Raw genomic sequence first — 21,387 nt, 5'->3', positions numbered from 1 at the left:
GCCCATGATTGACTCCAAACCCCTTGAAGTCTCATACTTAAGGTCAATGTTGAAGACCTCCAGGTCCACACCCACCTGACTCTATACCACATATGATGGGTCTGGCCAAACCCAGGGATGGTGACCGAGGCGTCTGGGACATTGACTGATGGGTATGATTCTGTGAGTATAAGTGTCAGGCTGTTGTTTGACTAGTTGCTGTTTGTGGAGCAGCTCTCCCAACTTTGGCGCCAATCCCCAAATGTTGGTGAGGAGAACTTTGCAGGGTCAACTGGGCTGTGTGTACCTTCTTTGTGTCCTGATTTGATGCCTAGATTGCAGCCAAGTGTTCCTTCCAGATTTATTCTTCTTCTTTGTATCTGTTTGATACAACTGAATGACTTACTAGACCACTTCAGAGGTCAGATAAGAGTCAGCCATGTTGGTGTGAGACTGGATTAGCATGTAGACTATACCAAGTAAGGATAGCAGATTTCCTTCCCTAAAAGACATTTGGGAGCCAGTTGAGTTTTTCCGACTATCCAACAACTTCATGATCACTTATTTTTACTGATGCCAGCTTTCCAGATTTTTTTAAACTGAATTCAAATTCTCAAACTGGCAGGATTTGAATTCACATTCTCTAAATCATTAGCCCAGGCTTCTGGATTACTAATCCAGTAAGGTAACTACTATACTACTTCTACATACATTGCACCTGCCACTTGTCCACTCATTCTACTAACCTATGTCCTCCACAAGTCTTTTGCAGTTGTCTGTTTGCCAAACCAACTGTTTGCCTCCTTTTGTGGGAGCAGCTGTTACATTGCAGACACTACATCGCTTGTGACAGGAGAGTGCCATGGAGATGGACTGCAGATCAGATAAATTGGAGGAGAATAAAGTGGTAAATTGTATTTTAAGGCAATGGAGAGGTTTTGCAGGATGAAGAGAGATTCAACAAAACTTTACTGAGGAGCGGGGAGGCAAAATACTTTGTTATATATGATTCAATTCCTGAGTGAAGTACCTCCAAAACTGCAGACAAACTCAACTTTGTTTTTCTTCTTTACTACAGACAGCGATAAAGAAACCACATTATTCTGAACTTGGTCTAAATGTGTTTTTGAAGTCTTCCTAGTCATAATTCATCACTATAAATTAGCTGAATTAAAAACCAACATGGACCAGACCCACCGAGGAGCAGGCAGATTCTGGTGCATAAATTGGACCCAACTAAATCCAACCACCCAACATGTTCCCTCCATGGTTTCTTGAGATTTCTATGTTATTTGCTTTTTTTAAAAAAAATCATTTGTACTTGCATTTCACACACATGCAGCAGGAAATATAAACACAAACTTATTCTGAGGTTTAAGAAATATAAATCTATAAATATTAAACAAGTATAAGGAGCATAGTCTTGGTGGTATTTCTAGCAGTGTTCTTGGCACTTGATAACTGTCTGGTTACCAGAGTGCCGCCTATTGGTTCTTGCCCACAATGCATCCCTATGGTTAGCTTCTGATCGTGTGTGTGTGTGTGTGTGTGTGTGTGTGTGTGTGTGTGTGTCTCTCTAACGAAGGAAGGGTCATGTGTCATGATAGGCTACTCTCTCATGATTGTGAGGGACTTGTGAATATGTTACATCTTGGCCATGAAATACTGCATGGCATTTGTGAGAAGGGGGAAAAGATTGTTTTTGTAAAATGAGGGAGCGCAAAAAGCTTAAAAGTGATGCCTGCACTAATGGCTATTTGATTTTTTTTTAAAAACAGGAGTAACTTTCCGTGATAAAACAACCTCCGACGTGAGTGTTGTGGGTCAACGCATGACTTACGGAAATGGAATCCCAGATTCTGAAGAGGAGAAACAGTACGAAGTGTCTCACTCTATCACCATCTCCAAATTTCAATCCAAAGAGCAGCAAAAAAACATAACTAGTAATAAATCCACAAGAGGTCAGTATGGTTATTTATGCAACATATTTTTCATATAGATGCATAATTTTTCATGTACATTATTAACACAATTAAATATCTCATCACTTAGCTATATATGGTACAAATTGGTGCTTTTATTTTTCTAAATGGCTATCAGTAATTGTAATAGCTAATTAACCTTTTTTAATACATGATTATTATAACTAATAAATATGACATTAGTCTTTGCTTTAACAAAACCATCTTATTCACAATATTGCTATTAAGCAGGTGCATTTTGGATTCTGGGAATGGTAGAAAAATTTGTTTAAAAACCACCATAAACTGAGGTAATGTGATACGTGGAGCCAATCATACAATATTAATTTGGGATGTCACTGTATAACCTAAGTAATTGTTGCCCATTTTAAACCATTTAAATCTGTTTTTCAAAATGTAGTGAGATTTCAATTGCTAAGACATCCTCTGCGATTATAGGCTGCATTGTGATCACATCGTCAAAATTGCACAATTGTATAAAGAATGTATTATGTTCTGAATATTTTTATTTATACATTGAGATGCTGCAGATCATACCGATGAAATTGTAAAGTAGATGAAGCTAAATGGAGTGATGAATAAAATGTAATTTATGGATGAATTCAGGTCAGAACATAAGATATAGGAGCATGAGTAGGCCATACGGCCCCTCGAGCCTGCTCCACCGTTCAATAAGTTCATGGCTGATCTTCGACCTCAACCCCACTTTCTTGCCTGATCCCCATATCCTTTGATTCCCCGAGAACCCAAAAATCTATCTATCTCAGCCTTGAATATATTCAGTGACACCATCCTCAGCCCTTTGGAGTAGAGAATTCCAAAGAATCACAACTCTGAGTGAAGAAATTCCTCCTCATCTCAGTCTTAAATGGCCGACCCCTTATTCTGCGACTATGCCCCTTAGTTCTAGACTCTCCAAACAGGGAAAACAACCTCTTAGCATCTACCCTGTCAAACCCCCTCAGAATCTTATATGTTTCAATGAGATCACCTCTCATTCTTCTAAACTCCAGAGAAGATAGGCCAATTTTATTCAATCTCTCATCGTAGGACAACTCCGTTCCAATTCACAATTCCAATACTGTTGCTATAAAAAGTATATCAATTACTGCTTATTGTCATTCAGGAGAAGAAAATACAAACATTTCTTATCGAAAATGATTTAGAATTCTATATAAATATTGTAGAATATGCAGAAAGTATTACCTTGAAAAATAAGTTATGTTAATTTCTTTCCATGGGAAGAAGTGCAGCTGATTTCATAAATGTAAACTATGGAAAAGATAAGTTCAAAGATGAACATGATTTTGGATTACAGCTTGTTTCATGATAAAATATTTCACCATTGAGAATATTCACTCACAATTCCAATACTGTTGCTATAAAAGAAGTATTATATCAATTACTGCATATTGTCATCAATTTAAATTAGTTTCATCTCTTATAGAATGTAATATTCCTGAAGGCTATCTTACCATTTTAAAATATGTAAATTTGAAAGTTTGCCCCTTTTGCTTGTTGCAGCGTTACAAATTTGCGCAAAATATTTCCTTGGGTTCAGTGTCACCAGTCACTCCTGTAAGCAGATCATGCATTCCCAACAATACTTTTCATGCCCAAAATCTAGTTAAGTGACAACATAGCCAGGTGGGGGCATTTCCTTTCATTGTGTGTAGTGGATACTGTGATCTCAGATGTATGTCTCTCCTGTCCTCTGGAAGGCAGCCCAATAAGCGCACTGAGACAAAATTAATTGTAAACCAACAAACTGACTTACTTTACATAAAATACATGAATGAACAGAATAGCATTTTAGCAGCAAGTTTTACCTGTTTCCTATCGCTCCTTGACATGGACCTATCTCATTTTACCAGTCGGTATTATTGACTGTCTAACGTTAGAATTCTCTACTCCTTTCACTCTGACTGTTCTAAACTCAAGTCTACTGCAGACTGTCTTTACACAGAGAGAAGGGAAGCCAAAATCTTAATAAACTTCTGCCCCTCCCTAGCTCTGTGCCAATCAAAACTACGATGTGGAGATGCCAGTGATGGACTGGGGTTGACAATTGTAAACAATTTTACAACACCAAGTCCAGCAATTTTATTTTAAATTCACAAGCTTTCGGAGGCTTCCTCCTTCCTCAGGTGAATGTTGTGGAAATGAAATCCTCGAAATGAAATCGCATTTATAATTCACAGAACAATGCTTGGTGATTACAGACAGTTTTTTCAACTGCCCGTTGCCAAGGCAATCAGTGTGCAGACAGACAGGTGTTACCTACAAGGTCTCCGAATATACAAATCACCAAAAAAAAAACAGAGATAGAGAGGTAGAAACATAGAAAAGACAGCAACTGACCCGTTATATTAAAAACAGATAACATTTGTTCGCTGGTGGGGTAACGTGTAGCGTGACATGAACCCAAGATCCCGGTTGAGGCCGTCCTCATGGGTGCGGAACTTGGCTATCAATTTCTGCGTTGTCGTGTGTCTCGAAGGCCGCCTTGGAGTATGCTTACCCGAAGGTCGGTGGCTGAATGTCCTTGACTGCTGAAGTGTTCCCCGACTGGGAGGGAACCCTCCTGTTTGGTGATTGTTGCGCGTTGTCCGTTCATCCGTTGTCGCAGCGTCTGCATGGTCTCGCCAGTGTACCATGCTCTGGGGCATTCTTTCCTGCAACGTATGAGGTACACGATAACATCAAGAGACTACACGATAACATCAACAAGTTCCATCCCACCATCAAGCTCACCATGGACTACTCCTCAGAATCAGTTTCTTTCTTGGACACACGAATCTCCATCAAAGACGGGCACCTCACTCTACCGCAAGCCCACGGACAACCTCACGATGTTCCACTTTTCCAGCTTCCACCCTAACCACGTCAAAGAGGCCATCCCCTATGGACAGGCCCTGCGAATACACAGGGTCTGCTCAGATGAGGAGGAACGCGATGGACACCTACAGACGCTGAAAGACGCCCTAGTAAGAACGGGATATGACGCTCGACTCATCGATCGACAGTTCCGACGGGCCACAGCGAAAAATCGCATAGACCTCCTCAGGAGACTAACACGGGACGCAACCAACAGAGTACCCTTTGTCGTCCAGTACTTCCCCGGAGCGGAGAAACTACGCCATGTTCTCCGCAGCCTTCAACATGTCATCAATGACGACGAACACCTCGCTATGGCCATCCCCACACCTTCACTACTCGCCTTTAAACAGCCACCCAACCTCAAACAGACCATCGTTCGCAGCAAATTACCTAGCTTTCAGGAGAACAGCGTCCACGACACCACACAACCCTGCCACGGTAACCTCTGCAAGACATGCCAGATCATCGACACAGATACCACCATCACACGAGAGGACACCACCCACCAGGTGCATGGTTCATACTCCTGTGACTCGGCCAACGTTATCTACCTCATACGTTGCAGGAAAGGATGCCCCAGAGCATGGTACATTGGCGAGACCATGCAGACGCTGCGACAACGGATGAATGGACACCACGCAACAATCGCCAGACAGGAGGGTTCCCTCCCAGTCGGGGAACACTTCAGCAGTCAAGGACATTCAGCCACTGCGGCCTTCGAGACACACGACTACGCAAAATCGTTGAGCAGAAATTGATAGCCAAGTTCCGCACCCATGAGGACGGCCTCAACCGGGATCTTGGGTTCATGTCACGCTACACGTTACCCCACCAGCGAACAAATGTTATCTGTTTTTAATATAACGGGTCAGTTGCTGTCTTTTCTATGTTTCTACCTCTCTATCTCTTTTTTTTTTGGTGATTTGTATATTCGGAGACCTTGTAGGTAACACCTGTCTGTCTGCACACTGATTGCCTTGGCAACGGGCAGTTGAAAAAACTGTCTGTAATCACCAAGCATTGTTCTGTGATTTATAAATGCGATTTCATTTCGAGGATTTCATTTCCACAACATTCACCTGAGGAAGGAGGAAGCCTCCGAAAGCTTGTGAATTTAAAATAAAATTGCTGGACTATAACTTGTGTTGCAAAATTGTTTACAATCAAAACTACCACATCAAATAAGGAGTCTTCTCTTCCCACCCTCCACCCCTAAATCTCAGTGTCAGAGCATTAGGGAAAGCCAGCACAGATTTGTTAAAGGCAAATTGTGTTTAACTAACCTGATAGAGTTTTTTGATGAGGTAACAAGAGGGTAGTTCAGGGTAATGCAGTTGATGTGGTGGACATGGACTTCCAAAAGGCATTTGATAAAGTGCCGCATAATAGGCTTGTCATCAAGATTGAAGCCCATGGAATAAAAGCAGCAGTAGCAGCATGGATACAGAATTGGCTAAGTAATAGGAAGCAGAGAGTAGTGGTGAATGGTTGTTTTTTGGACTGGAGGGAGGTGTACATTGGTGTTCCCCAAGGCACTGCTTTTCTTGATATATATTAATGATTTGGACTTGGGTGTACACAGCACAATTTCCAAATTTGCAGATGACACAAAACTTGGAAGTGTTGTGAGGAGGATAGTGATAGACTTCAAGAGGACATAGACAGGCTGGTGGCATGGGCGGACACGTGGCAGATGAAATTTAACACAGAAAAATGCGAGGTGATACATTTCAGTGGGAAGAATGAGGCGAGGCAAAATAAACTAAAGGGTACAATTCTAAAAGGGGTACAGAAACAGAGACATCTGGGGGTATATGTACACAAATCGTTGAAGGTGGCAGGGCAGGTTCAGAACGTGGTTAAGAAAGCATATGGGATCCTGGGCTTTATAAATAGAGGCATAAGAGTACAAAAGCAAGGAAGACATGATGAACCTTTTATAAAACACTGGTTCGGCCACAACTGGAGTATTGTGTCCAGTTCTAGGCACCGCACTTTGGAGTGCAGGAGAGATTTACTAGAATGATTCCAGGTATGAGGGACTTTAGTTACGCGGGTAGACTGGAGAAGCTGGGGTTGTTCTCCTTGGAATAGAGAAGGTTGAGAGGAGATTTGATAGAGGTATTCAAAATCATTAAGGGTCTAAACAGAATAGATAGAGAGAAACTGTTCCCATTGGCGGAAAGGTCAAGAACCAGAGGACATAGATTTAATGTGATTGGCAAAAGAACCAAAGGAAACATGAGGGAAAACCTTTTTACACAGCAGGTGGTTAGAATCTGGAATGCACTGCCCGAGGGGGTGCTGGAGGCAGATTCAGTCATGGCCTTCAAAAGGGAACTGGATAAGTACTTGAAAGGAAAAAATTTGCAGGGCTAAGGGCATAGGGCCGGGGAGTGGGACTAGCTGGATTGCCCTTGCATAGAGCCGCATGGACTCGATGGGCCAAATGGCCTCCTTCCATGCTGTAACCTTTCTACGATTCTGTGATTATGTCTTAGTTTACTGTGTTTAGCCGAAAACCCTGCTGTGCTTAATGAAAGGAAGCCATTCTCACATTATAGATGCAAATAACTTTAGAAGATGGTGAATGATCCCCATTATCTGCTGCGTTCTCTTACATTACAACACTTCATTGCTGTAAAGCACTTTAGGTCATCCTAAGGTTGTGAAAGGTGCTATATAAATGCAATTTTTCTCTTTCATTTTTTAATCAACAAATAACTGTTTTAGGACTGACAGGATCTACGTTCAGTACACAACAGATGAACAACCATGATATAAATTCTGGAAATGGGCTGTCTGAGGACTCTGTAGTTATTGTGGGAAAAGGTAGGTTTATTGAGCAGTTTTCCTTTTTCTTCAAGCTCCCCTTACGCCATAATAAAAAACCTCTGAATTCTATTCAATGAAAGTGCTGCATTGCATAGAATTGTCAGAGCTATACTACATTGTCCAGATTGTCCATAATTAGGATGCTATAGTTCTATGAAAATTCTTCCCTAGTTCATTCTTTGGCTAGTACTTGATTATTTTTGCTTTGCCATTTATAAATCAGTAAAATTCGAATTTAGTTGGTGTGCTGACATGCATTGCAATTTTCAAAATAAGGTGGCTCTTTGTCAATTTTTTCTGCTTCGTTTTCATAAGGAGTCTTTGGAAGTCCCCAATCAGTTCTGTTAACGCACAGTCAAGCCACAATCCCGTCTCTTGATAGTGGGGATGATACGTGTGACCCAAGGCAAACAATGGATCCTCCTTCAGGAATCTATGGAAGGGCTGTACATCAAAGTAGCCAAACTGGCTTTGATGCTCCGGAGAATGAGAGAGAGGTAACTGCTATAATAGCACTTGACAGGTGGGAGGTGATCGGGTTTAAAATAAAAGGGCTGGAATGTAAGCAAAGTATTACATTGTCATTATGGTGTCAAGAAGTGAACACTTCTGATCTGTTCATGCACAGTAATACACTTCACTGTGTTAAAATATAATATAGAGAAACTTTTATACCTGCACTCGTCAAGCATTCTCAGTTTAGGTTTGATGCAGAGCTAAATTATCTCAACTGACCCATTATGCGTCATAACCTCAATCTCAGAACAGTCATTCTGTATGAGCCAACTTTGTGGCCTTGCTGTTTAAAATTTAGTTTGAGCCATATTAAGAACTTTTTGTGTTGTAGAATCATGCCCACAAGGAACTTGAGACTAAAATATATTTATTTACAACTATAATATAGTCAGCAGAGTGGAAAAAAACTTTAATCCCATCAGTGTGGACTGGATTCAAATTTAGGTTTTGGAGATGATGTTCTTCTGTCCCACTAATTCATCCAACCAATCACGCTTTTTTATTTGCCTGCACATGTTAAATAATTTGCAATACATGGTATTACTGCTGAATTATTAACAGCTTTACAGTTACTGGATTACCCAATAGGTTAAATTTGGTATTCAGAATCTGCAACATATTTCTCAGTATTGTAAAATTCACATGTGGGTTGAAAGCAGAATTATTACATTTGTGAATGAAAGATAAAATAAGTACCAAGTCAGTTGTCATGCATTGCTATGAGTTTCAGTTGTCTAAATAAATGTAATTTTAGTTTTGAATGTTTTAATTTTGGGTTAAACATGTATATTTATATAAAGCACAAAGTGATAATATTTATAATATACAGATACAATGATAGACATGCTGTTTTAAGAAGCCGTTCCTGTTTAACTTTTCTAAAAAAAACGCAAGTACTCACATTTATTTGCATTCCCAAAAGTATACACTGTTCTTTGACTAAAAACACATTGATTATAAAATAATGTACATATAACACTGCTCTTTGTCCAAATACTCGTCCAAAGAACAGCACCTCTAACAATGCAGCATACTATCGGGACTACAGAGGAGCGTCAACTAGATTCTGAACTCAAACATTGGGATGGGGCTCGAACCAAGAGTCAGCAAAAGTGTCAGCCATGGCTCAGTGATGGCACTCTCTCCTAGTCAGAATGTTGTGTGTTCAAATCCCACTCCAGAGATTTGAGCACATAATCCAGGCTCACACTTCAAAGTATTACTGCGGGATTGCTGCGCTGTCGTCTTTCAGATGAGAGGTTAAACTGAGGCCCCGTCTGCCGCCTTAGGTGGACGCAAGAGAACCCATGGCACTATTTTGAAGATGAGCAGGGAAGTTCTCCCTGGTGTCCTGGTCAATATTTATCCCTCAACCAACATCACTTTTTTTTTAAAAAACAGATTATCTAGTCATTATCACATTGCTGTTTGTGGGACCTTGCTGTGTACAAATTGGCTGCTGCGTTTTCTACATTATAACAGTGACTACACTTCAAAGGTACTTCATTGGTTGTAAAGCACTTTGGGATGTTCTGAGGCTGTGAAAGGCGCTATATAAATGCAAGTTCTTATATATATATACACACACACATTCTTTCTTGAAAAGATCTCCATGTCAAAATCAGCTCGGGATAAAATGAAGCAAAGGAAACGGGAAGGAGTTCAACAATGTCATTCAGAGGAACAAGGAGACCATAATTATAAAGATCATGCAAAGAAGGAAGAACGATTACACGAAAGACTAAGGAACATAGATCCAGACAAAACAGGAAATGAAAGTAAGATCACTGTATGGATCAACTTCTGTTTTTTATAAATTGTGGCCATTTTTTTCTTTTTTTTGGAAAGCCTTGTGTACAAATATGTATTTAATCATTAGTTTGTCAGCACCTCCAGGGAATTCTATGCTCTGTGCTGGCTAGTTTATTGAGATTTCAGTTCATACATTATGACACTAATAGAAATCACTAGTGCTGAGTTAAACACCAATCGGGAATAATATTATTACTGCAATTAATCTTGTATTTATAAATTAAATATTTAAAAAAAGATTCAAACACTCTTGCTGTCCCTCTATCTTTCCTACCTTATCCTCTTTCTCTTAACACACAGTATATTATTTTCTGTGAGTATGACCGTGGTGTAGTATCCCTCCTTGACCTCTCTGCAGCCTGCATTCTCCAGCTCAGTGGGACTGCCCTCGCTTGGTTCCACTTTTACCTATCCGATCATAGACACGCATCTCTAACAATTGCTTCTCTTCCCACCCCTGCAGTGTCCCCACCATAGTTCCCAAGGATCTATCCTTGGGCCCCCTCATCTGCAAGCTTCTCCTTGACAATATCATCTATAGACATGGGGACAGCTTCCACATGTACATCAATGACAGCTAGCTCTACCCCTCCACCATCTCTGTACTTGTCCTGACATCCAGTCTTGGATGAGTCTTAACTCCCTCCAGATAAACATTTGGAAGACCAAAGACGACATCTTCAGCCCTGTCTCAAACTCCATTCCCTCACCACGGATTCCATCCCTTTTCCTGGCAACTGTCTTAGACTGAACCAGTTGTCTCACAATTTCAGCATTTTAATCAATCCTGAGCTGAGTTTCAGACACCATATCCTCTCCATCACCAGGGGCTAGGTTCCACCTCAGTAACGTTGCCTGTTGCTGCCCTGACTTCAGCCCATCTTGCTGCTGAAACCTTCGTGCATGACTGTCACCTTCTGACCTGATTACTCCAAAGCTCACCCGGTTAGCATCCTATCCTGGTTAGCCTTAATTTTCAGCTTACCCAAAACTCGTCATTTTCTATCCTTCACCACATCCCGCTAGCCCATCGTTCCCATCCTCACTTTACAACATCAGCTACCGGTCCCCTTGTGCCTTGCATTTAAAATTCTTGTCCTTGTGTTTAAATCCCTCCGTGGTCTCATGCCTCCATACCTCTTGTTACTTCCTCCTGCCCTACAACAGCCGTCCCCCCCCTCCCTCAATTCCTGAACTCTCTGCTCCTCTGACTCTGGCCTCTTGTACATCTCCCCCTCTCTTTGCCCCACCATTGATGGCTGTGCTTTCAGCTGCCTAGGTTTCATGCTCTGAAATTTCCTTCCTAAACCCCTCTGCCTCTCCCCCTCCAATTCCTCCTTTAAAACTTTCACCTCTTTGACTAAGCTTTTGATCACCTCTCTTAATCTTTCCTTCTTTGGCTCGATGTCCATTTTCCTCAGAACTCTGAGACATTTTTCTACATTAAAGGTGCTACATTATTGCAAGGTTTTTTTAGTAATATTTGTAGGTTAATTTTTTGTGCGATTCTGGAAGTGGATTCCACAACATCCAAAATTGGCGTTGGTAGAAAATTGGCTTCAAAGGTGGTTTTTCAGCAGCCAAGGCTCAAGACATAGAGAATTAACCTGATTGTGTTTTTAAAGTCACTTGTCAATCTTTTCATTTTTCCCCTTCAGCATGACATTGGACACTCCTTTTGCACAATGAGGTAATTCTTTGGCCCAACGGAGTGACTGCTGACAAATTGGTCTCCCTGGCATCATCCTAGGGGTTAATAATTCATTAAGTGTATTGCAAAATTCTACCATTTAATTTATTTTAAGTTCCTCCTTACTACCAATAATAGGGATGCTTATGTTGAGGTGCTATCCAAATGCAAGTCTATTCGGACAATAAGTTGAAAACACTTAATATTTTGAATAAACTTCATAAGCAATTTATCTTATTGGATAGTTTCCTTTGTACATATACATTTGTGTTTATTCAGAAGGTAACCAATGCTCATAATGTATAAATGATTTGTTAAGAGATCTCCCACATTCTGGGCCAGGTCATCTGTGGAAAGTTGGTGAGGAAATATCTTGCTATGTTGGTGAAGCTTAGATTGTGGCATGTTGACCAGGAAGAGCCACAGTAAAGGAGACTCTAGCCACAATTGAGATTTTGGTGGGGGGGGGGGGGGGATTTTGATGCATTTCTTACAATTTCATATTATTGCAGTGCGCATTGATTGTGCTCTTACCTAGTTTTAATTTGATTTTTTTTTTAAAAAAAAACAGCAGAGCTGATATTATTGGGGGAGGTGAATGGTGATTTGTAAGTTTTTAAATTCAAAGAATTTATAACTTACATTTTAACTTCAGTGAACAGCATTTGTCTTTTTGATCTAGGTTTGAGCATCAGCGGAGATGTTTTCCTTAAGCTGAAAACTGATTCTTCACCTGTAGAAATGGCCACTCCTAGTCCTTCGCAACTCAAACGCAGCATGAGTATGAAGAAAAATCGAACTTCCAGCTCATCAAATTCTGGTAAGGAGTAGCTGTTAAATCTGTAAGTTAGAATTAGGAGATAAAAGGGAGTATTTGATGGAATGTGAAACCTCCAGCCAAGCGCAATTTGTGTTATTGAATCGTAGAAGTGGTGGCATCATACTTCAGAGGTAAAGGAACCAGAACTGTTTCATTTATACAGTTACTGCTTCATATTTGTCATTTTCTAAGACTAGACATGAAAACACAAATTATGTCTAGCTGATGGTTTTGCATTGCATTGAATGTCACCTTCTAGTTTTATTTCAGTCATTCTCAGTTTCTTGTTTCTTCTCTACATTAATTTCTCCATTTCCCATATTTACCTGTCTTTATTTTCTGTTTTACTGTTCCTGAAGTCTGCTAACTTATCCTCAGTCTCCCTTCATTTATCCTGTAGTGATGAGATTCAGTACAGGACACTGATCATTAATAAAAACAGAGAATGCTGGAAATGCACAACCAGTCAGCCAGCATCTATAAAGAGAAAAGACAGGTTATTGACATTTCAGGTGTGCAATCCTTCATCAGAACTCTGATCATATTATTGTATTTGGGTTCAGATGCCATATAAAAAAAAATTGGAGATGGGCAGGGGAAAACATTTCAGTGAAGACATGGAAGCTAGGCATTCCCATCAAAATCAATAGGGTTCTGTAAGAAAGTTTTTTTTTAAAAAGTTGCAAAACCCCCAAAATATTTTTTAGAATTGCCTCTTTTTACCTTACAGTGAAGCTCCAAACTTTTAGAAGGACATTTGAGAACATAGCTGATTTGTATTTTGGGTGTGTATTGTAAAGTAGAATCCTTCCTTCAAAATGTTTTAATTATTATGTTCTATATAGGTGCTCAGAATTTGAGTCATTTAAACCTGTTGCACAATAATTTTGGATCCAATGAAGATGAACAAAATCAAATGTGTTTTTAAAATATTACTTACAAAATCTTCTTTTACTCCCCCTAATAGGAGGGGAGAACTCTCCAGGTCCCAGAGCATCACGCAGAGATCGAACACCATCAGTCTTGTATAGTCCAGAGGTTGTAGATCCATCTGAATTGAGACCTTTCTCCAAACCAGACCTTGCGTTATCAGAAGCTCTTAAACGTTTATCTGAGGAAGACTGGTATGGATCAAGTATATTTTTTAATTAACATTGAATTTTCTGTAATGTGGTTATATTATGTACATCAGATCAACCAAGCTTTCATATTCTATATTAAAGCTGGTGTAATAAACCTAATGTTAAATATCTGTAACCAATCATAGCTCAGGTAAGTCGTCAGCTGAGTAAAATATTACTATCTTTAGTTATATACCATATACGGTCTTATTTAAAATCTATACCATTCACTTATTTAAAATAGACACTATACTATACCAAAAGTAAAATACTGCGGATGCAGGAAATCTGAAATAAAAACAGAAAATGCTGGAAATACTCAGCAAGTCAGGCAGCATCTGTGGAGAAAGAAACAAAGTTAACGTTTCAGGTCGATGACCTTTCATCAGAACTCGAAGAAGTTAAAGAAACATTCTTCCCCTCCCCTTCCTCCCCACTACCTTTGCTTGGCCCTGCATTTGCTTAAAAACTGTTAAATCTTTCACTTCTTCCAGTTCTGACAAAAGGTCATCGACCTGAAACATTAACTCTGTTTCTTTTCCCGCTATACTATACCTTTTGGTTTTCTCGTTTAATCTTCCAAATGCTGGGTTGGTACAGTTTGAGGAACACCAAAACACTTTGCCATGGAGTATGAAAATGTCAGTTATTTTCATGGAGACTTTCAAGTCCATTCACTCCCCCTGCTAGGCTGCACCAATGGTGTCACCAAAGAAGTGCATCCCAGAGTGGTTCCACAGGAAATGGGAAACCGTGACTTAGGACGGCCTGAGAGCTGATCTGGAACCACATTAATCAAAATTCTGATGAGTACATTATACTTTAAATAAATAGAGGGAGTACTTTTAACAAAAAGTACTCTTTCTCTCTCCCCACGGCCCCCCCCCACCAAAGACATTCTTCTTCCTGTAAACATTGCATGAGATTGTTGTCTTCCAACTTTTTTTTTAGAATAGTAGCAATTTTTTTTGGCATTCTTAGTGTTTATCATTGTTACTTAGAACCTAATTTAGTATTACTAATTCACTCTTTGTATGTTTTCACAGGGAGAAGAAAATTGAAGGCATCAATTGTATTCGATGTCTGTCTACATATCACTCAGATGTGTTAACAGTACGACTGCATGAGGCCGTCTTTGCTGTTGTTCAAGAGGTTGTTATTTTAAGGTTTTCTCATAAGAATTTCATGACCATTCACACTCTATTTAATGTGTGGAGCCAGGAAAAATGTGTTCAAATAAAATTTTGGAATCAAAATTGGGGCAACAATCTGAAAAAAGGATGTTAATCACAATATTTTTCATTTGGTTGCAAAATCATTGTCGGTGCACAGCAAATCTCATAAATTTTACTGAAAATGAGAACGAATGGAATTGGAGATAGCCTTTTGACTTGGGTTGGAAATAGGTTGGGAGGTAGGAAACGGAGAATGTGGTAAACGTACTCTGATTGGCGGAATGTGACAAATGGTGTACCCCAGGGAACAAGGACCTCAACTTTTCACCATATTTATCAATGACTTAGATGAAGGATAAGAGAGTTGTATATCCAAGTTTATAGGTGACACTAAGTTAGGAGGGACAGTAAGTAGTGCAGATGGGAGCCGGAAGTTGCAAAGGGACATAGACAGAATAAGTGAGTGGGCAAAACTATGGCAAATGGCATTCAATGTGGGCAAGTGTGAGGTCATCCACTTTGGACCTAAGAAAGATAAATCAAAGTATTTTCTAAATGATGAGAAAAAAGGAACTGCAGAGGAGCAAAGAGATTTGGGAGTCCAAGTACACAAATCATTGAAAGCTAGTAGACAAGTACAAAAAGCAATCAAAAAAGCTAATGGAATGTTGGCCTTTAACTTAAGGGGGGCTGGAATACAAAGGGGAGGAAGTTGTGCTTCAGTTGCAGAGTCTTGGTCAGATCCTGTTTGGAGTATTGCGTTCTGTTTTGGGTACCGCACTTCAGGAAGGATGTAATTGCCTTGGAGGGGGTACAGCACAGATTCACCAGAATGATATTGGAGCTTAAGTGGATTAAATTATGAGGACCGGTTGCATAAACTTGGTTTGTGTTCCCTTGAGTTTAGAAGGTTGAGGGTTGATCTAATCGAGATGTTTAAGGTGTCAAAAGGATATGATGGAGTAGATAGAGAAACAATGTCCTCTGGTGGGGGCATCAAGAACAATGGGACATAAATTAGAGTTAGGCCATTCATGAGTGAAATCAGGAAGCACTTTTCAACACAAAGTGTAGTAAAAATCTGGAATTCTCTTCCCCAAAAGGCTCTAGATGCTAGGACAATTGGAGCTTTCATGACTGAGATATATAGGTTTTTGTTAAGCAAGGATATGAAGGGATATGGAGCAAAGGCGGGTAAATTGAGTTGAGATGCATATCGGCCATGATTTAACTGATTTGCGGAGCAGGCTCAAGGGGCTGAATGGTCTACTCTGTTCCTAATGTTCCTAAAATCAATTGAAACCCTCCTGTCTATTCAAACACTGTGTGCTCTTATAAAATACTAAATAATACAGTGAGAACCAAAACATACAAATTGCATTGGTAATGGTTACAAATTTCAGATCTGTCTGAGATTCTTTTGGGATAGCATTATTGATCTTTCCTGTAAGTGGACCTTGTTCCTTCACGATTAGGAGTTTACTTTCGCTACTTGATAGCTAGACATATGATACCATAATCCAGGAGAATGATAAATGATATATAAACCGGATCATGATCCTCACACAAGGTGCTTCTCCAAACTTCTGAAAGGCGGGCTGATTAAGATATTGCCATTCTTATTGTGTGAATGTTTACTGGAAGTGTTTGAATGTATAAGCAACTTATTAATTTGTTTTGATCTGACATAGATAATACTTTTGATTGGCTTATTAACACACCCATGAGCCCATTAATATACCAATCTCTTTGTCTTGATGGTACCAGTCTGTGACTCCCCACCAATGTGACCGAAGGTGCTGGAGTTTTGAGAATTGACTTAAAAATCTTTAACTTTAGTTCATATCAGAAACCTGATATTGCAGCTGAAACCAAGGTATCCCTTTTAGGGCAAATAGCCAATAATCCTTAATTGTTACAGTATCTTAAATGTTTATGTATAAGCTGTGCAGATTGATATGAGATAGAGAAAATCAATTGTAGTGCTTAGATGAAAAAGAGCAATGATGGGGTAAATACAGAGAAACCATTTCCTCTGGTGGGGTAATCCAGAATAGGAGACCATTGTCTTAAAATTAGACCTACCCCATTTAAGAGTGAAAAGCTTTTTCACACAAAGGGTAGTGGAAATCTGGAAAACTCTTCCCCCAAAAGGTTGTGGATGCAGGGTCAATTGAAATTTTCAAGACTGAGATTCATAGATTTTTTTGTTAAGCAAGGGTATCATGGGATATGGAGCAATGGTGGGTAAATGGAGTTGAGGTACAAATCAGCCATGATCTAATAGAATGGTGGTACAGGCTTTAGGGGCTAAATGTCCTACTCCTGTTTCTATGTTCCTATCACACAGATTTCTGAACCCATTAAGAGGAGCTTATGTTTTTTATTTTAAACATGGCGAATTGATCTTTTGAAACATGCACTGTCTATTCATTAATATTGGGGCTGCTCTGAACTAACCTGATTACATATATAAATAGAACATAAGAAATAGGAGCAGGTGTAGGCCATATGCCCCTCGAGCATGCTCTCCACCTTTCATTCAGATCATGGCTGATCTTCAACCTCAACTCCACTTTCCCGCCCGATCCCTATATCCCTTGATTCCCCTAGAGTCCAAAAATCTATCTCTCTTAGCCTTGAATATATGCAACGACTCAGCATCCACAGATCTCCGGGGTAGAGAATTAGTATCTAGGTCTGTGAAGAGTTAGCTGATCTAAGGAGGACATCAGGTGAAGTTTATTGACCCGGGTTGGGAAGGAGAAAAAAACAAGTAGGGGTCCTGATTGTGATTGCTATAAAATGATCCTGCTGGGAAGTGTGCTTGGTTGTACATTGGGTAAGGACAGAATCAGATTCAACTATGGTGCTCTCCACAGTTGAAATATGCACCAAAACTTAATGTCTGGGTTCATGTATGAAGAGTGGGCACTAGGGCAAGGTTCAAGGGAGGGCAGCTGGTGTCTGTAGAACAGTACCTCAGCAAGAGTCTGCACTTGTAGGAAAAGAGGAGAAAATCATGGGACAGAGGAAAATGAAAAAGTAAGCTTGACTCAGTGATAGCACTCTCACCTCTATGTCAGAAGGCTGTGGGTTCAGGTCTCCCTCCAGGACTTGAACATATAATCTAGGCTGATACTTCAGTGAAGTATCAGAGAAGGAGTGTTGTGTGTTAGAGTTGCCATCTTTAGGATAAATTATCAAACCGAATCGCTGTCTACTTGTTCCACCCCCACCCCCCGCCAGTATCATAGAATAGAATCATAGAAATTTAAGGCAAAGAAGGAGACAATGCGGCCCGTTGTGTCTGTGCCGGCCAAAAAAGAGCTATCCAGCCTAATCCCACTATCCAGCACTTGGTCCGTAGCCTTGTAGGTTATGGCACATCAAGTGCATATTCAAGTACTTTTTAAATGCAATGAGCGTTTTTTCCTCTACCACCCTTTCAGGCAGTGAGTTCCAGATCCCCACCACCCTCTGGGTGAAAAAATTTCTTCTCAGCTCCCCTCTAATCCTTCTACCAATAACTTTAAATCTATGCCCCTTGGTTATTGACCTCTCTGCTAAGGAAATGGGTCCTTCCTGTCCGCTCTACCTAGGTCCCTCATAATTTTTTACACCTCAGTTAAATCTCCCCTCAGCCTTCTCTGTTCCAAACAAAACAACTCCAACCTATCCAATCTTTCCCCATAACTAAAATTCTCCAGTCCTGGCAACATCCTCGTAAATCTCGACTGTACCCTCTCTAGTGCAATCACATCTTTCCTGTAGTGTGGTGACCAGAACTGTACGCAGTACTCAAGCTGTGGCCTAACTAGTGTTTTATACAGCTCTAGCATAACCTCCCTGCTCTTATATTCTGTGCCTCGGCTAATAAAGGAAAGTATCCCGTATGCCTTCTTAACCAGCTCATCTACCTATCCAGCTACCTTCAGGGATCTGTGGACATGCACTTCAAGGTCCTTCTGTTCCTCTACGCCTCTGAGTCTCCTCCCATTTATTGTGTATTCCCTTGCCTTGTTTGCCCTCCCCAAATGCATTGCCTCGCACTTCTCCGATTGAATTCCATTTGCCACTTCTCTGCCCACCTGACAAGTCCATTGATATCTTCCTGATATCTACAGATTTCCTCCTCACTATTAACCACATGGCCAATTTTTGTATCATCTGCAAACTTCTTAATCATGCCCCCTACATTTAAGTCTAAATCACTGAAATATACCACAAAAAGCAAGGGACCTAGTACTGAGTCCTGCGGAATCCCACTGGAAACACCCTTCCAGTCATAAAAACACCCGTCGATCATTACCCTTTGCTTCCTGCCACTGAGCCAGTTTTGGATCCAACTTGCAACTTTTCCTTGGATCCATGGGCTTTTACTTTTTTGACCAGTCTTCCATGTGAGATCTTGTCAAAAGCCTTGCTAAAATCCATGTAGACTACATCAAATACGCTACCCTCATCTACCCTCATTGACCCTCCTTGTTACCTCCTCAAAAATTTCAATCAAGTCGGTCAGACACGACCGTCCCTTAACAATCCATGCTGACTGTCCTTGATTAATTTGTGCCTTTCTAAATGACGATTAATACTGTCCCTCAGAATTGTTTCCAATAATTTGCCCACCACCGAGGTTAGGCTAACTGGCCTGTAATTACTCGGTCTATCCCTTTCTCCCTTTTTAAATAACGATACAATGTTAGCAGTCCTCTAATCTTCCGGCACCACTCCTGTAGCCAGGGAGGATTGAAAAATGATGGCTAGAGCCTCCGCTATTTCCTCCCTTACTTCTCTTAACAGCCTAGGATACATTTCATCCGGGCCTGGCAATTAATCTACTTTCAAAGATGCTAATCCCATTAATATTTCCTCCCTCACTATGTTTATCCCATCCAATATTTCACACTCCTCCTCCTTAACTACAATTGTAAGGAATCTTACAACACCAGGTTATTGTCCAACTGTTTTATTTGAAAATCACAAGCTTACGGAGGCTTTCCCCTTCGTCAGGTGAGCGAGTGTGGGATTCCATGGAAGGTTACCGCATTTATAATGTGGAGATGCCGGTGATGGACTGGGGTGGACAAATGTAAGGAATCTTACAACACCAGGTTATAGTCCAACAAATTTATTTTAAAATCACAAGCTTTCGGAGATTATCCTCTTCGTCAGGTGAATGAGTGAAAGGTTCTCAAATCGCATATCTTATATTAGGCTGGGACACCATCACACCAATCAAAAGGTGTCGTTGGTTTTCAGACAGATTAGCCACGGAGAACAGTACGTCCCAGTACACTGAATATACATTGTGTCAAATTACACAGACAGAGAGAAAGAGACCCAAATGACAGAGAGAGAGAGAGAATATTAAAAACAGATAACTTTTTTTCCCCCTTGCTGGTGGGGTTATGTGTAGTGTGACATGAACCCAAGATCCCGGTTGAGGCCGTCCTCATGGGTGCGGAACTTGGCTATCAATTTCTGCTCGACGATTTTGCGTTGTCGTGTATCTCGAAGGCCGCCTTGGAGAACGCTTACCTGAAGATCGGTGGCTGAATGTCCTTGACTGCTGAAGTGTTCCCCGACTGGGAGGGAACCCTCCTGTCTGGCAATTGTTGCGCGGTGTCCGTTCATCCGTTGTCGCAGTGTCTGCATGGTCTCGCCAATGTACCATGCTCCGGGGCATCCTTTCCTGCAACGTATGAGGTAGACAACGTTGGCCGAGTCACAGGAGTATGAACCATGTACCTGGTGGGTGGTGTCCTCTCGTGTGATGGTGGTATCCGTGTCGATGATCTGGCATGTCTTGCAGAGGTTGCCGTGGCAGGGTTGTGTGATGTCGTGGATGCTGTTCTCCTGAAAGCTGGGTAATTTGCTGCGAACGATGGTCTGTTTGAGGTTGGGTGGCTGTTTGAAGGCGAGTAGTGGAGGCGTGGGGACGGCCTTAGCGAGGTGTTCGTCGTCATCGATGACATGTTGAAGGCTGCGGAGAACATGGCGTAGTTTCTCCGCTCCGGGGAAATACTGGACGACGAAGGGTACTCTGTTGGTTGCGTCCTGTGTTTGTCTTCTGAGGAGGTCTATGCGATTCTTCGCTGTGGCCCGTCGGAACTGTCGATCGACAAGTCGAGCGTCATATCCCATTATTACGAGGGCGTCTTTCAGTGTCTGTAGGTGTCCATCGCGTTCCTCCTCGTCTGAGCAGATCCTGCGTATTCGTAGGGCCTGTCCATAGGGGACGGCCTCTTTGACGTGGTTGGGATGGAAGCTGGAAAAGTGGAGCATCGTGAGGTTGTCCGTGGGCTTGCGGTAGAGTGAGGCGCTGAGGTGCCCGTCTTTGTTGTTGTGTTAAAAACAGATAACTTTATTTCGCTGGTGGGGTTACATTGTTAACACAACGGGTCATTCTCTGTCTTTCTCTTCCTTTCGGATGTTTCTCTCTCTCTCTCTCTGTCTGTCTTTTGTTCTGGCCGTTTGTGTATTCGGTGGTCCTGTAGGTAACATCACTCTGTCTGAACACTTTGATTGCCTTGACAACGGGCAGTTGGAAAGATTATCTGTAATCACCAGGTAT

At 41.0% G+C, this 21,387-nt stretch overlaps 1 protein-coding gene across 1 annotated transcript in view; it reads left to right on the top strand.

Moving 5' to 3' along the window:
• Nucleotides 1-21,387, top strand: part of LOC137326599 (TOG array regulator of axonemal microtubules protein 1) — an 87,773-nt gene that overhangs the window by 43,964 nt on the left and 22,422 nt on the right. Inside the window, exons 8-14 of the mRNA XM_067991863.1 lie at nt 1,758-1,940; nt 7,575-7,673; nt 7,992-8,173; nt 9,799-9,970; nt 12,377-12,514; nt 13,482-13,638; nt 14,682-14,787. Coding sequence (XP_067847964.1) covers nt 1,758-1,940; nt 7,575-7,673; nt 7,992-8,173; nt 9,799-9,970; nt 12,377-12,514; nt 13,482-13,638; nt 14,682-14,787 — 1,037 coding nt within the window. The remainder of the gene's footprint in view (nt 1-1,757; nt 1,941-7,574; nt 7,674-7,991; nt 8,174-9,798; nt 9,971-12,376; nt 12,515-13,481; nt 13,639-14,681; nt 14,788-21,387) is intronic.

The sequence above is a fragment of the Heptranchias perlo genome, chromosome 10 (assembly GCF_035084215.1).
Source record: "Heptranchias perlo isolate sHepPer1 chromosome 10, sHepPer1.hap1, whole genome shotgun sequence".
Lineage (NCBI taxonomy): Eukaryota > Metazoa > Chordata > Chondrichthyes > Hexanchiformes > Hexanchidae > Heptranchias > Heptranchias perlo.
Note: the sequence above shows the minus strand (reverse complement) of the source record. Positions and strands in the feature narration are given on the sequence as shown.